At 36.3% G+C, this 17,694-nt stretch overlaps 1 protein-coding gene across 1 annotated transcript in view; it reads left to right on the top strand.

Annotated features, from left to right (window-relative positions):
• Window positions 1–128: 128 nt before the first annotated feature.
• Window positions 129–17,694, top strand: part of RNF13 (ring finger protein 13) — a 45,004-nt gene continuing 27,438 nt past the window's right edge. The window contains exons 1-4 of the mRNA XM_009284261.2: window positions 129–270; window positions 6,625–6,752; window positions 9,789–9,869; window positions 14,522–14,647. Coding sequence (XP_009282536.1) covers window positions 6,639–6,752; window positions 9,789–9,869; window positions 14,522–14,647 — 321 coding nt within the window. The 5' untranslated portion in view covers window positions 129–270; window positions 6,625–6,638. The remainder of the gene's footprint in view (window positions 271–6,624; window positions 6,753–9,788; window positions 9,870–14,521; window positions 14,648–17,694) is intronic.

Genomic DNA, 17,694 nt, shown 5'->3' with positions numbered 1-17,694 from the left:
CTCCCGCCTTCGAGTGCCGAGGCGGGGCCGCCCCTCCGTGCGGCTCAGGCGGAGCCACGGCAGGCCCCGCCGCGGTGTGCCTGGCTGCTAGCGGCCGCTGTCCCTGGCTCTTCCCTTTCCCGCAGGCCGTCGCTGCAGTCTGCGCGGAGATCCGGCTCGGCGGGAGGGAGGGAAGGGAAGAGAAGAGAAGGACGCTAAAGCGCTCTCCGAGCGTCGCTCCTAGACTGATGAACGCTAAACCCTTGCTCTGGCATTTCACAACTCTGCCTGGTGTGTGGTTTCTCTAAGGCTGTCTGTGCACTGAGCTACTGGTTATGCTTGGAAGATAACGAGTAGCATGGAGTCTGGCTGGCTGACAACCAAATTGCTAGTAAAAAGATGAAAACAAATTGAGAGGAATAGTTCCTGCGTCTTACCAGTTCTCAACACTGAACTTTCTTTGTGTGCGTTAGTTTTCAGTTCTGTGGATAGATCTTAGATGGAGATTCGGGTCAGTAACGATATGATGACATCAGAATGCAAAAAGCCAGAGACATTGGGGCTTTTGGGGATATGTGTGAAAATTATTGATATTTTCTGTGTAACTTTTGTTCATCCTCTGCTTGTGGAATTTTGGAAGGTGCAGCCCAATCTACCAGAATATTTGGAATGTTGTCACTGAGTTTGTGGCAAGACAAAGTTTCTGTATGTTCATATGACTTTTGTGATTGCTGTAAGCATTGTAATCCGATGTGGCACTAAAATAGAATTTAAGTTTGTTTAATATGGATGTGCAAATTAGGGTTTTTTCTCCAATGGGAGGGGAAAGAGCTGTTTTCTTGAGAGTTGAAGCATGAGCATAACCATGTGGACAAGGAATTGCTTGGTGTTGTCTTCTGCTGTGAAATACGTTTTGAGTTGATTGAGATAGAAACTTTGGAAAATTTGATATTTATATGTACTTTGTGGAGCTTGGTTTGTGGATAGTTGCCAAAAGCTCTGAATATTCTTATCTGTGTCCCAAGCCATGTAATTCCTTCATGACACTTGTCTTAAATGTGCTCCTGAGGTTTGTTCACGCTGGCAAGTATGAAACTGGTATTTTTGACAGGATGCAGGGGCTGTATCCAGAAGAATGTTTTCCACTCAGGTTGCCTATTCTGGTCTGGGAGTCAGTGTATTGGTGTTAAAAACACTGTGTGTTTCATAACTCATTATTATTAATACAAACAATACTGTTAATGTATTAAGAGGTAGGCAAGGTGTTCTTAGTGTCCGGTACAGCAGATAGATGTATTTATCGAGTATTGTCAGTTCTTGTATCGAGCTTATTTAGCCATCCTTATCTTCAAGTGAGAAGGGACATCTTGCTCTCCTCTTCCTTCAAAAGTGTAATCAGGAATGTATTTTCTGTTGTACATACAACAATACTACGGCCTTATCTTCATGGGCAATACCTTGTCTGATGTATTCCAAGTTAGTGTGTTTACTTCACGGTTGTCTTGCTGCTCGTAGATATGCTGTGATACAGCACACCCCACATTTTCCCCTCCTCAATTCTGACCTGGTGATCCTGTTCAGTCCTGTGATGGAGGGATGTAGCTCCTCAGGCTTAGTTTGTTTTGTGAGTTCTAGGATGCAGAGTGGGAAGAAAAAAAACGGCCCTCAAAATGCGCAAAGTTACTTAAGGAGAACTTTGTCTATAGACACTGGAAAATAAGGTGTAAAGTACTGAAGACTAGTGCAGAGTCAAGTTTAACTTCTTCTGTGTGGTTTACAGTATAGTCTTTAATTACATACACCTATATTGCTGTGTGCTGTAAGTTGCCTCGTTCAATTAAGAGTGTAGTCTACAAATGAGCCATGGAATTTCAGGAATTGTAAGGCTTTTTTGCTTGCATTTGAGGCAATAGTTCTTGGGCCCAGAAGAATCTTGTGTGTATGTAACTGTTTGACAGAGAAGACTGCACTGTACATGCATGTTGTTTGCAAGGACAGCTTTAATTCTGGTATTTTCTGACCTTGCTCAATACTATTTTAATGCTTTCTCTGTGTTGTGAGGTATGTGCTGAATTACTGTATTGGTTAAAATACTGTGATAGCTTCAACTGTATTGTTGCTTCTGTCATAGTAAAAATGATTGTATTTTTTGAACGATTGTTCTTTATCCTTCCAGTTTCACTGACATCCTCTTCGTTAGGGCAGGCTGATGAGAGAAACTGGTAAATCTTAATTTAGAAAGAGAAGTTCATGAATTTCATAATTCATTACAAGTTCCTGTGACAGTAACTTCTGTTACGCTAACCAGCTAAAGTTTCACAAAGCATCATATGTCTGAATGACTGAGTCAGAATCATGAGAACTGTTTTTGAAAATATCAGCTGTTTCCTCCCATTAGTAATAATGATTTTTAATTATTTCATGTTAATGTCAATTTAAATCAAATCTAACTCTCCAGTATTTGCTTTAACTAATGTTGAGGACCTCAGATCATGGGACAATCCTTTCTGCTTAAAAAACCCCACAAAGGATAGGACAGGAAGACAGGAATTCTTAGGTGTTTCTTGATTCTGAAAGGGAATGTAGTAGTCTTGGCTGTGATTTCTTGATTAAATCAACAAAGTTAAAATTTTCAGAATGAAATATCTACAGTCAAATGAAAACAAATCCACATGGAACCATTTAAATAAGAACCCTCAATTTGGAGGCTTTCAACAATCATACAAACAATTTGGATGATCTAATTGAGTTTAATTGTTTGTGAAGTACTTTTAATTTCTCCAATAAAAGAAGTTAGAGGAGATCCAGGTGTTCTGATAACAATATTAGTAAGCACGTACTGTCTACTTCTAAAACTTGTCCCTGAATTATTTTAACTATTATAGCAATATTGGATCCAGTGTATTTGCTGTTGTTTTGTGTTACCACTATTTTAATTTTATGTCACTTCAAGTAATTTCTTACTGTGAGACTAGAGGAATTGCTAGGGAGACTTAGTCATCCATCTGTGGACCAAGCAATTCTTTTAAATTCAGCAGTGAAAGTGGTTAGATTTCATGCTGAATGTAGCACTTAATTGTTGCTTGTTTTGTACTCTGGAGTAGATGGTGTACTGAATCACGTGTTTTTTGTTGAATTTGTTGGAATTTTGAATGTTGGATTTTTTAGCTTCATCACGTTTAGGTGTGAGTTTTTATAAGGGGAATAAGATATTTTGTACTTCTGTGCTCTTAAGAGATTGCCTGCACATAATCATGTTATAGCTAAGCCTAAGAGGAATCTGAAGTTCTCTGTAGACAGGTAATCATTGTCTGTCTTAAGACTGGATTATGACTGTAGCAACAGTACAAAAAGAAATTGTCAAATGTAACTTGTCAGTGGAGAACAGAGGTCCTGATCTTCGGCATTAGGTTGTGTTTTTGCAGTGAAAGGCATTTAGAAGTGAGAGCTCAGGGGGAAGTTCCTCCTGGCTGCTTCTCATTAACAGTGACTACCAGCATTCTCATGGGGCTATTCCTGATGCCAGAGATTTTCTGGGAATTAATGATGATCAGGCTGTACACTCCTCTCTTACTGTATCCCAAGTTAGTAAGTAAAACGCTGTTGTGGGAGGCCGAGTTAGGGTAATTCTCCATTAGTATTCCTTGCTCTAAAGAGTTTTTGTTGTTAAGACAGTCCTCTTCAAAGAAAAACAAAAAGGTATTTGTTTAAGCACTAAAATTTATTACCTCACTCAGTAGTTTTGTTTGGAATAACCTTTCTGTGTGAAAGAGTTCTCAGTCGTTCTTTAAGGTGTGTAGCAGACAAAGAGTCTGTTGTCCAGGTGGATCATAATGCAGAATCCCACTGAGTCTTTCGCCTCTAAGCTTGTGTGCTTGTAGCTGTCTCACTGAACTTGGGTAGTAGTCAGACTGTAAGAGCATGACACACAGAAACGAGCGATGGTTGTCTCTCAAGTTCTGTAGATGGAAGTGCTGCTATTAAATGATCTAGGTTATTACATAGTTAAAATGCGTTCTTTTAAAATGTAAATTTAGAAAACATCTCCCATGTCAGTATACTTATAAAGGCTTGTAATATGCTCATATAGATTAAGTGTATTTTTGTGACTCATACAGAGTATTAACGCAGAACATGTTATACTAGCACTTTGGTGAAATCGTACATTGATGTTGAGTTTTGTTTTAATAAAGTTCATAGAATATGACATCTGGGGAAAAGAAAGTGAAAGGGTAAAGTCAGTAAAGAGGCAGAGAAAACAAACATTGGTTTAATTTTTTTATTGGGGTAGGGAGAGGCATGGCAATAATCCATCCTGTATTTTGGGAACATCATACAGGACGGAAGCGTCTATATGTAGCTCATGAGAGGTGGGGGAGAAGATAGATGGGCATCTGGCCAGGATTCTTATCCAGCTCCCTGTCTTTCCTCTCTGGAAGTCTGTATCCCTTTGTCGGCTAACTATTCCTCCAGTTCAGATTGCATTTCTCAAAAGTGCAAATTAAGCTAAATCTCAAACCCCCACATTACTGCAAGCTGTGGGAAGTATATATACAGGAATTTAAGCCCCTTAAAAAAAAACATTAGGAAACTTCTACGGCGGGGGGGAAGTATTAGAAGGTACAGTTTATGTGGAAATTCAAGGACTCAGAAATGAGGAAATGCTACTTTTATGGCTACTTGTGCAACTTCAGTTTACCCATTTGCCCTTTTGTGTAGAAATGGCTATATAGTTTAATAGATCATATTCTCATATTTTTACCCTACAGAACCTTGCTTCATTCAGTACGTGAGCGGCATGCACTAAAAGACATAAGTCAGTTACGTGGAAGGCTGAAACTTCTTCCTCTCCCTTGCCCAACCCAAGTTTTTGGATGCTTGATTCTGCAATTTAGCTAGCAGAATTTTTACCTTCATATGAGTGTGTATTATGTAATTGCCTCTTGTTTGTATTAGAAGCCGAAAGACCTGCCTTGGATTAAATGCCCATGGGCACATGGTATTGAGCATTTTAGTCTAAAGCTTTGCAGAGACACCGTTTCTTACAACATTAAACATGATATTTAGTGAATGTTGCAGATTTACACCATGTTGTTCGTGAGTTTGTGGATTGTGAGAGCATAAATTTGAGGGCCCTATAATAAGCGTGGAGGAAGTTGGTCTTTCACAGACATTCAGTAAATCCTGTGGTCCTAAGGAACAGTCTTTATCGGTCATCGAAGTGATGTTTCAACCTGAATCATGTTTGTTGTCTAGATTGGGACTCTCATTGGTGCCAGAAAAATAATTATTTAGGATAGACAAGTGAAAAGTAATCTGTAACCCATTTCAAAGAATACTGAGTTTCTAAGCTGAGCAGTACTGTGGATTATCATCTTAAGTGTTAGCTTTCATCTTTGCTGGAAAGAATTGAAATGTTCAAAATTTAAACTATATCTTTAACATTTGTGTTGTATTTGATGGGCCAAATTTTGTGATTTCAAGATACGTATGATTGTAAAATTGGCCAATTTTTGATATGAGAGATTATGGAATGAAATCTGTTACCATTGCAGTTAACGCATGTGTTAAATTTGAGAGGGAGTTCAAAGTTCTGTTCATGCAAGTATTTGTTCTGTTTGGGGTTTTTTTTTGGGTTGGGGTGTTTGTTGTAGTTGTTGGGGGGGATTGGGTTTTTTGTTTGGGTTTTTTTTGAGGGTAGCATGATACTCTCAATGAATTCAGTAAGGGTGCAGGTATCATTGCTCATACAAGGAAGACATTCAGGCCCTCAATTTGTGTTTTTAATACATTTTTAAAAAAGATCTCATTGTGTGACAAAGGAAAAATATAAACATGTTTGTTTTGCTTCCTCCTAATGCCTCTCTTCACTTTTTTTTCCTTTGATTAATGATAAATCAGCAGTTTAAAGAACAGTTTCTGTTAGAAAACATGCCCTTCTATTTCCAGACACAAGCTGTTGCTTTTTGCTGCTGGTTACAAAGCAGAATTAACTTCCTTTTAATGTCATGAGCTTGTGAAATGCATACAAGCATACTTCACGGAGTACTTGTGTTCTTTTTTTTTAAAGGTCTCAAGAATGCACACACTTCACAGGAGACTAAATCTGCTATCCAGACCATAAGTCTCATTTGAGCATTTGTGAATTTTACTGAAGTTGATAGAACTAGTTTGTATTTGTTACCTGTTGGTATTACAGTGGTTTTGCAAGTGTATATTTAGAATAAACACTTTTAGTAGAATTACTCCAGGTACATGAGGAATTTTCCTGATCTGGATTTATGCTAGAAGAAGGGAAGATTAAAATTAAGAATGTCTAGGGATGATTAATATCATGTGAATGTTCAGTCCTGTATACTGCTTGCATTGCTATATGTTGCCTAAAGCTTTTTGAAGTGCTACTATTATAATTTTTGTGTTTTATGCATGCATTCCCATGGAGGTTACATGCTCTTAGCAAAAGGGACTTCTATCTCTAAAATAATAATCTAAATTAAAGATTACTTGTTTCTCAAAAGTAAACATTTAATAACATTTTGCGTACTTCTTTAGAAGAAAAGTTTTAACTGACTGATAGAGCCCAGTAAAATGACAGAGGAAAATACTTGCTGTATGCCTTGACTCTGTTTTTTTTTTTTGTTGCAGGTATTAAATAAAATATGCTGTTGTCAATAGGAATGCTGATGTTGTCTGCCACTCAGATATACACTATTTTGACTGTTCAGTTATTTGCTTTCCTGAATCTTTTGCCTGTGGAGGCAGATATTTTAGCAGTAAGTATAAGAATATTTTTGTATATAGATCAAATCTCTATAAAATTGAATTTTCTTTTAAACTATTGTATTAATGAATAAGTTAGTACAATAAATGTTATAGCAGGTTGCTTGGAATGGAATTGCCTTAACAGTTTAGTTCAATAAAAAAAATAAACTGTACATTTTCAAATGAGCTTACAGATGATGTGTGCTCAGATACCATGACAGTGAAAGCACTTAATTCCCTCAGTCATTTAAAAAGTTCCAATCTGACCAGATATCCTATAGCATGTTATAATCCTGCTAAAAGAATTCCATGATCATTTGGTTTAGACGGCAATTTAAGTTTTAGTGATGGATGCTGTTTTGTAGGGTAGCTGTATATAAATAAATAAAGTAAAATCATCTTCTATAGCTAGTATAATTTGTGTGCGCTGAAGGCCTTGTCAGTAAAGTTTTTGTATATGTTACTCCTAGGTATATATTTTTTTTAAATAGCTGATAATCTCTGCTATCATTAATATTAATATTTTTTGGGTGTGTAGAATTTTAAATGATCAGGCTAATAAACAGTATAATGAACATAGGGTCAGTGGTAAAAGTTGTTGCTGGGCTATTTATTACCAATTTTATATATCGTGTAGTTTTATAGAGGAAGTTATATGTGTCTTTGTAGGATAGAGCTTAAGCCACTGAAATAATTAAACCTAAGTACTGTAGTCTCTGTATTGTCTGCTAGTTGCAGTGATATCCAGGAGAGTTGTTAATATCATATCAATTAATTTAGGAGAACAGAGTGAAAAACCCTTGAAGCTAAATGTTAAAATAAAAATACTTAAAAGTTTGTGGTAGTGTGGCGTTGATGAATACTGAATTATGTTATTTGGATCTGCAGGTTGTTACTATTCTATTATTATCTTTTGTAGATAAAAATTTTAAGAAACAATGCAGATAGATAATTGCTTTATTATGGAACTGACATCACCATTCTATTGTGAAATTTTAAACTGGCTTTCTACTGTAAACCTGATTTCCCCTCCCCCTTTTCCTCTCTCACCAAGCCTGTGTTTCCTCTCTTCATAAAAAACCTAGTTTTCATTCTTGCTACTTCCTCCCTTAGAAAAGATATTTAAAAAGAACAAACCAAAAAATCCTCACCAACCTCAAAAAAAAAAAAAAAAAAGAAAAAAAGGCATTTTGGAAGTTTAGTTTAATTTCTTCTATTTAAGCTTCCATGGGCAGTATTCTAGTTTAATTTCTTCTATTTAAGCTTCCATGGGCAGTATTCTAAAATAATTCTATCTAAAAATGAAGTGTCTTTTATTCTTGGATATTTGGAAGTTACAGATCTATTCTGACAATGTCTTTGAAGTAGGAAATGAAGAGATGAATTAGACACTTATTAAAACTTTGCTGTGAAAAGGAGCCAGTGGAATGCATAAGATGCTCAGAAGAAGAGGGAATGTTTGCACACTGTGTCACATGGAATTGAAGGCATACAGATATCTTATAATCTTGAGAGATTTCATGGTTTAATGATTGCCCTTTTGGGGAGCAAAATTCCAGCCAAAGTTTTGGGTTCGCCAAGAAAAGAAATTCTTCTTTTCCCTACTGATTTAGATGTATTTTTATGCCTCTGTGTTCTCACATAGTTGCAGCCTCGAAGGATTATGTTTGACTAAAGTAGTTATGTGTATATGAAGCATGATTGATTGTTTTCTTAAATAAGGGATAAAAATAAATAGGTTTGTGTCTGACTCCTAGCTTAAGTTGGGGCTTGCTAAGTGATTCAAGGGAAAACTTACAGTAGCACAAGCTCGGGAAGGATGTTTTGAAGAAGGTAGATGAGCGAATAGTGAGGATGGAGGAAGACAGCGTACTGGCACAGAGCTGTGCTATGTGATGGTAGGATGGAAGATCAGGAGGAGACGCTGTATGGAGCAGATTGATTACACAGAACAAAAACGCTTCCTTGAAATTTAGCTCCATTCCTACCTCTTTCCCCTCAATTTTATTAAAGTCTGTGGGAAGGAAGCTCCTTTGAAATGTTGCTCCTTTGAAAGAGTTAAGATAAATCATGGTAGTGTTTTTCTTTGAACTATAGTTTGAGTTCTGTGTCTAAGTCTGGCTATTAGGAAATGTCCCTATGAAATAAACGTGATCCTTACTTGACTGTTCTGTATGACAATTAGATGATACAATGAATAGACAAATATTTCTGAGTCACTAAACTATTTAATAAAACTTACCAACTGATGTGTGTTCAAGTCAGTTACTGTATAATTCACAACTTTTGCAGGAAACTAACTTTTTTTACTTTCAATGAAAAAAATTTTAGCATACATACAATTTGCACTTTTTATTGTATGGATTCTGCATTGGTTAGGCATATCATAGAGCTACAAAAGATGAACAAGGAAAGGGGAAACAAAGCTTCCACAGATTTAAGGTCTTTACAGTATTCCTCTGTTCTGAAATGAAAGCTTGTAGTTAGTATAAAACAAAACTGTAGAGATAGTTTTCAGCTATTAACCTGAATAGATAGCAGGGAATTGAGAAGGGATAACATATGGAGGCTATTTTTTGCCTACAGTAAACCACCTGTTAAAAGCTGTTCTTCCCCGTACGCAAGTGAATTCAAAGCAAAAAAGAAACAACAAGAACAACACCATCCAAAAAAAACCCCCCACACCCAAAACCCCCAGCTCTTCAGATTTTTGGGGGTTTGGGTTGTTTGTAGCTTCTCTTCTGCAAATATGATGGTATTTGAATTGTAGACAGTAGAAAGAAAGATTTAACAGAGATAATTTAACGAAAGATTACTTACTTTCTTGTTAGATACTAGATAAGAAAAGAATGATGTTGCTATGTGAGTGGAAGACAAGTGGAAGAAGCAATTTTGTGATTTCATTGACATGGTCGCAAGAGGTCCTATGTCTGATAAATATTTTAATCTAAAAAAAAATACACAGTGTTGTTTATTTCTATTTACACTTGTTATCTGTTTCTCTCTTGTTGCAAACCTGAATTTTCTTTAAAATTTATTTTTCTTAGTATAACCTTGAAAATGGAACCCAGACCTTTGATGATCTACCTGCTAGATTTGGCTACAGGCTGCCAGCAGAAGGCTTGAAGGGAAAAAAATTTTTAAAAATTATATGTATATCCTGAATATATATATAGAGGACTGTATGTGCTGAACACTTCTTCTGTAAGTTAAAAAAGATAAAAGTTAAATGAATATAGTACTGAGGAAAAATAAATACAGAACTGATTAATCTACTGCTCAAGCGAAACAAATGTGCAAAGGGTCTGATAGGAATTGTTGCCTGTGAATAGGAGATCCCTCTCCTAAGAAGAGAATTCTGGTAATCTGACCTTTTGTATGTAAGAGAGAATTTGCTGAATGTTTTTAATAAATAAATAAATTTGAAAAATAGCTGAATGATGGGAGTCTAAGAAAGTAAGTTTGGTAGACCATTGTTTTCTCTGAAGTTGGTGGCAATACTGATATATGATGTCAGTTACCTTTCACTGGTATCAGTGGATACCAGATTGAATTTTGTCTTGATTTATTTAAAAAAAAAAAAAATATTTGGAGGATTTACTGTCTGTAGGGTCGTATATTGGTGAGCCCTTTCACACTGTAAAGTGTGGAAAGGCAAGAGGGATTCTCTTCCTTGCTCATGTGGCCCACATTAAGAGTGCTGTGTAAAGGAATTGTAGCTCATTTTCTTGGGAAAGTACAAGAACTGTTGTCAGTTTGCTTCCTTCGTTGCATTTCTTAAGCAACTGAATGGAGGAGCTTGGGGGCTGCAGTTCTGCCTTAAGCCCCATGTGCTGTGCCACAAAGCTGGTGGCTACGTAGCAGGCGATTGATCACGCACCCTCTCCTTACACAGTTTCTGTTCAATTGCAGTCTGCACCCCATAGCAGACGAGAAGTTGCCTGTTCTCCCAGTGCTCCTCTCAGGCATGTGTTGCACTAATGCTGTTTTATTTTACTCTGTATCAGAGTAGACTATGAAGAAGGTTAAATAAATGTAGGTTCCATAGGCAACGATGAGAAGGCACGTTCTACTTTTTTCTGACTTCTGCTAAGGTGGTAGCTGTCCATACATTCTGGTGGCAGTAGTCAGTAATTGGTGTAAAGACAAACTCTTTTATCTGTGTAAAATAAGATAGAGGAGGTAGAAAATAAATTATTTAAAAAGAAATTATATATGGTGATGTTAATGCTGTAAACTGGTGTCATAGTCCCGCTGCTTAGAAAAGTATTTAAAAGCTAGGTAAGATGAATATCCAGTTCAGTTATAGTCTTCACATCCTCTGAGGTAAGTTTGTTGCTGAGATTATGTAGCTGATGCTTGTTGCCAAATACTGGTGTGCTGTGTTGAATTCAGGAACAGTGGGCATGCTGCATTTTTCTCTTTGCCTGATGGAAGATGCCTATGCAGTGACATGAACCGTTTACTTTCTCTAGGATCACATTCTTGCAGTCAGTGTCAGTAAGTTTGTTCATGTCAGATAAAATTTATTTTCTGTTCCTCTCCTGTACTTGAAATGCTCATCTACAAGAAAGGCAATTTAGTTTAGCCATTCAGTTTACTACTTGTGTGAAGTTCAGGTTTTGTTAGTTTTTTTTTTATTGTGGAAGTGGCTACATGGAGTCAGTCTTGTGGCAGTAACTTGTTTGTCTGGCTGTCACTTTGAACAGTGTATGAGTAAGTATTTATGACTGATATATATATATATGTTTTTATTTTGTATAAGAATTCTAAGCTGTAAACATACTTAGGCAGACCTCCTTCCAAGTTCTGGTGAAGGGGAATTGCTATCATGTACACACATGGAGACCGTGAATAGCACATGAAGGCAGAGAGCTGCTTTCCTATTCATTCTGTCTAGCCTGTATGGCCCCAAAATCTGGCTCTGCAGCATCGTTGATGTTGCAGTGCTTGTGAGTAAACAATATGCAAAAAATGAAGCTGATGTGAAGGTACAAGGTTAGATCACTCTTTGATTGCATGGTGTCCTTTTAATCCCAAAGGGGAATAAATTGCTGTAAGAATTCCTGTAACTCTAAGAATTCCTCTGCAGATGAAACCTCAAGAAGACTTCATTTTCATGCCCAGTGGGTTTTATCATGGGGAGAAGTAGTGTTAGAGCTGTATAGTTGTTTACTGACTATATTAAGAAACAGAGGGCGATTAAGTGATTTGCCCAAGTAGTGAGCCAATTTAATACATCAAAAATAGATATAAGGAGCTTTGATTCTAACCTTTTTAACTTGTTATCTACCTTTTAATAAGGTAGATGTCGTCACCTGTGTAGAATTAATAATGAATTTTAGTCTTGAATATAATACTAAAACTTTTTTCTGTTTGCATTAAGATTTTAATTATTTTAAAAAAAAGCTATGATATTGGTTGAAATAGGATGAAAATGGTATACTTTTTCAATGCTTATGATTAAGATTTATTAATATGTAACTTGTAAAACACAATTTATCAGATTCTATAATAACTGGTGCCAAAGCATTAATGTAGGTGCCTTTTTTTCTTTGGCTTGTGTGCTCTAGTCATAAAGTGGTCGGTCATTTGTGCCTGTGTCCTTAGAAGAACAGCTCCTCAATTAAAGATATTTAAGAACGTATGGTAGCATTAAGAAAAATCCAGTCTAGTCAGTTACCCTTTGGTTTCTATGTATGCATTTCTTGAACTGAACATGACGTTGTGATTTGTGTGAAACTTCTCTGTAGAATACAGTTGGTTCCAGTCATACCACTCTAGTTAAAAAAGAGTAAATGCTTTGTGTGAAACTATGTAACATAAGTAGCATTTGCTATATGAATCAGGGCAACCTTAGGGACCTAAATTTGGCTGTCAGCGAATCAGTGTAGAATTTTCAGTGGATATTGCTTTTAATTGTTATAGACTGTGTAATGTTGTGCCTGTCACCACAAACTTGGCAAAGAAGAGATCGCTGGTGCAGCTTCTCTGCCAAAAGGGATATTATCATTACAAAAATCTATTCCTCAAAACAAAATTGCTTCTCTCTGTTATAGGTTAAATTTTATGAATAATACATATTTATGGATATAATGTAAGATTATCTATAAAAAGTACATTTAAACTGACAGTTTATATATATAAACTGTATATATATAAACTTAATTTTATATATTTAAACTGACAGTTTATATGTACATCTATATATAACTAAATAATATAATTATATATAATAATTATTTCTACACAGGTGATGACATCTCTTTATATATCTAAAGCTGTTAGTGAAAACTGAGAGTTTAAAGCTTTCAAGGATATATCTAGAACTGTAGCAATAATTTCTTGAGCCCACAGCAGTGCAGCTTCTCATGATCTTTATTTGCATAAAACAAATCATTTATATTCTTATTTTCTGGCAATTCACTGCTCTTTATCTGTGTGATAATTTGCTCTAGCTTTAAAACAAGTGTGAATCTTGTAGGAATATTCGTATGTCAAATGATACTCCATTGCATTAGTGTCCAAAAGCCTCTATCACACTGTGACCTTATTGCACAAACACCTTACAAAGAAAGTAATTTTCCTGAAGAGGTGTATTTCAAATGAAGGGTAGACAAAACCTCCTCTAGGTGTACAGTCTGGATTTTTCTGTATCTTGGTAATCAAAACCTGTTGTGAAGAGACTGACAGAAGGGAATCTAATTACTATCAATCTACTTATTAATTAATTAATATTAATCTCATTAATAAAAATGCTCCTTTTCAGGTGATCTAGAGATTTGACCAAGGAAGCAAGCATGTTCTAGTAAAGGAAAAAGGGAAGATCTGTTCTCTTTAGAGCTAGAACAAATAATATTGTGCAGTATGCATTATATTCTCTTGGCATTTGTCTTGCGTAAATTTCCATATCAGCAGTGTTTACAGAGCATTTACAGTAGTAGGGAAGAAAGTTCAAGGGAGTAGTCAACCCTGAAGTCACAACATCATGGAGAGGGACTAGTGTCAGTGCATTCAGTATTCAGGTAAGTATGTTTCCTCTGAGAGAAGCTGTAGAATTTTTCAGCAGATGTTAAAGCATGAGGTTAGGAGAGTTTCTACTCCAAACATTTTCAGTGGTGGAGTACTAACTCAGTCACCTAAAAAAAAAAAAAAAAAAAAAAAAAAAAAACCAAACAAAAAACCCACAAAAAAACCCCAACCAAACCCAATTATTGCCTCAAGACTGATATTGCCAGAATTTCCTACTTCTGTGAATCTTTCAACTGTAGCAGATTTGATGATCTGTAGTCTTTGCATACCATAGTAAACCAGCTATTTTGTATGCTAGTTCAGTGTTGATTTCACACACCTAACTTCCTTCGGTTTCCCCTTTTAATTGCCAAGTACTAAGTTTGTCTTAGTGCTTCTTAGGCTATTATACTTCAGTTTTCTTGATTAGTCTCCATACGTCTTAGGATAATAGTTCCACAATAGTAATGTAATATATGCAGTCCTCTTTATGCTGAATTGTGCTGCAAAGTCCGAGTTATGAACTTCAGATGATGTAATTGGAAAAACTGTATTTTCTTTCTAATTCTTTACAGACATAAAGATTCTGATGAATCAAAATAAATAGTCAGGGATGTAGCAGAAATCTTGCTATGATATAGGACTGAGTTGATAATAAGAATTTGTTTAGCTATTGTATGAAAACATAGTTTTCTTTCCTTATACTTGTCTGCCAGCCCTTTTGTTAAGATGGACAAATGAAGCTCCTGTTTCTGTTCCTGTTTTCTAGGGATTCCTAATAAATTCAAAACCAGAGAATGCGTGTGAGCCTATAGCCCCACCTCCGCTGAAAGACAACTCATCCAGTGCTTTTATTGTGTTAATTCGAAGGCTTGAGTGCAACTTTGATATCAAGGTAAGATTTTTTTTTTAAATTTTTTTTTTCCGTCTCTGTTTCAAGGTCTTAAAGAATTTACTGGTGCTTCAGAAAAATATTTATAGCTAACAGCAGGATAGATACTGATGTGAAAGGAAGGGAGAATTTTATTGCCTACAGGCAGATAAAGCAGTATTGTAATATGATGTAGTTTAAGATTACCTGTTTGTGAGCCAGCTTACGTGGCAAATAAAGATGACGGATGCTGCAGTTTTATAATAGAAAGCATTCAGTAGCAATATCAGCTTTTCTTGCCAGTTAGACTCTTTGCTGCCAGGGATCACAGGGGAGATTAGGGAACGGAGATAACATAAAAGCACCCAAAATCTGCAAGCCACTTTCCTGATTTGTTCTTGTGGCTCACACTGAGACCCCATGAACAATGGTAGTGTCACAGTTGGTTGATGGGGAGAGGAGATAGTGTACTGCTGGGAAGAAACAGGCACAAGTGGCAGGATGGGAATGTTTTTAAACAGGTACAACAGCTAGATGTTATATTATTAAGTATTTATATTATAAAAATTTTGACCTGCAGCTGAAGTGGAGTATTCTCGGTGTTATTTTAAAAATACAAAATTAGAATTATTTGTGTTTGGCTAGAATATATGGTTTTCTTGAAAATGACCCTAATATATGGGGCAGCAAAGGATGTCTTAAGGAAAACAGAGGTCTTGGATTTGTTGTTGACTTTCATGAACTAAAAGGAGATCCAACCGTATTTGCTGCTATGTGGTATGTTCAGTTATGTGGTATTGTGGTTAAACATGTAAATTCTACCCAGACTGTAGATTCCAGCTGTAGAGGCAGCCTCACTGTTCATGTGGTCTACCTTCACATCAAGCTCAGAAATGTCACATATTTTGTACTGTGAATCCTGTCACTGTGTGTGTATATGGCTTAGTGGGAAAAGGAAGGGCAAATGACTTGTCTTTTTCATGTCCTCTTTGCCTATCTATTTGCTGCCCCTAAACTGATGGGACAGTATTACTGTGGAAGACACTGTTAAAGGAACAGGTCAGAATTTTTCTAGTGGAATACATTTTTAATCAGAAATACAGCTTGATCACTGAAAACAACTTATTTTGTTGAAGAAGTTGGTGTTATGACTGTGCCTTCAGCTTTTCTACTCTGGTGCTAAACCAGAAAAATCACATCTCTGTTGCTGGTCACAGAATTCTGAGATTCTGGGAAGCTTTGGAAAGCTGCTCAGCTAAAGGCAAGAGTCAAGCAGGGGGAAGACGTGCAGAATTGCTTTTCCACGTAGCTATCAACTTAGTAAATGTGAACTCTTGTATTTTAATTTTACACATCTTGATTTGCCACACACAGTCAATGAGTGTTCCTTGCAGAAAATGGAAGATTTGTACATTACCATTGAGGGATTTCCATGGTCAGTTCTTTAAGGATTAAGTCACACTAGCTCTATATGTAAGCATTTTTTGGTTATGTTTTATATTTCATGTCATATCCATGGAAAAGTGGATTCCCACACATTTCTTTATTAGACAAAGAGCAAGGTAGAAAGTGGATCAGAAGTTCCAAGGCGAGCATGGGTACCTATGTACTCACTGGCCAGTGAATTCACTTTTACATTATGTTGTTAATACTATTGCAATATTGCATTACATAATTTCATACATACTACAGGATCTTGCTCTGAAGTTTCTGCCAGGAAGTGGCATGTGCACTGAGATGTGAGTTATATTACATATCAGTTACTTGACTGACAGGATGCAGATTTTAACAAAAAATGGAGTTTATTTGAAAGTCCCATCTCTCCTTCTGTTTTACATTGAAAACTACAAATACAGGTGCATAGCAGTTTCTTGATTTTATTATGTATCAATCTTTACTAGGCCAGAAACCGTCTCTTCTTCCTTTCCATCTCTCTTAGCATCTAGAGATTTCTTAGAGGAAAAATTATGTCACAGTAGGAGAAGGGTAAAGGCTGGAAGCAAGTAGAAGCAGTTCAGAGCCATTTGGAATGTGTCTTCTCACTTGTTATAACTGATTTTTACTGCTGTTTGTGTTGGTGACCAGTGTGGGAAGGGACTTGTCAAGAGAGGGTGGTGCTGTGCTTTCAACTCCTGCATAATTACAATACTAATTTCTCAAGCCTGCATTTAGGGTCTGGTCATCAGTGACTCTGAAATACGTTGTTGACATCATGTAGGAAGCATCACATATTTTCTGCCTACATAAAAGGTTTGTTCAGCAAAATAAGCATCATGTAAAATTGTGCTACATATGTAAAAACTTACTAGAATGGTCTGGGATTATATGCAATTTAAGTAAATGATACCTCACTATATTACAGCTGCCTCTTTAGGCACAAAAGCCAGCAAATACATCGTTAAACATTACATCATTTTATGTATGCACTATGGATATTTTCTGTAGTGATGTAATATTGGCCAAACTCCCAACCATGCATTTATGTTTACATCTAAAACTGATTGATTTATTTTTTTCAAATATTGGGATTTCTCGAGGTGTCTGCATTTTCCCATAACATTGTTCTGCTGTTTGCAATATAGCTATTAGGAATATGGGGAGAGAATCTGAATTGATGGCACTCTGAGGCATGTAACTGTTGAGTAAAGAGTTGATTGTCATTTTCTTATAGTAGAAAGTTACTATGCAATAAGAAATCACTTCCTAAAGCTGTACCATCCTGCTTAGATATATCTTCAAAATGGGTTAATGCTTTGGTGCACAATTAATGTTTTTGTCTTTGGGGCCCTGGGTAGCAAGGGTGAAGTTGCAACTTCACAATATAATTGAACAGGCAGTTGCTACTGCTTTTGGCAGCTAGACGGTGTCGTTAAGCCTGTGCTCATTCATGATAGCTTGTGCAGAAGGTGCCTGGCTGTGGTTGTGTTAATGTCACTCTTTACTTGAGTAACCCTGTGTCAACTGAATATCTTGTGGGCATATTTATGTGTGGTTTTACACAAACACCATCATTTTATAATCCAATAATTAAACAAAAAGGGCCTATGTTACAAGTAAGCGGCAAAAGTGTG

Source organism: Aptenodytes forsteri, unplaced genomic scaffold, assembly GCF_000699145.1.
Source record: "Aptenodytes forsteri isolate BGI_AS27 unplaced genomic scaffold, ASM69914v1 Scaffold278, whole genome shotgun sequence".
Taxonomy (NCBI): Eukaryota; Metazoa; Chordata; class Aves; order Sphenisciformes; family Spheniscidae; genus Aptenodytes; species Aptenodytes forsteri.
The sequence above is the reverse complement of the archived record's forward strand: the minus strand, read 5'-3'. Positions and strand labels throughout refer to the sequence as shown.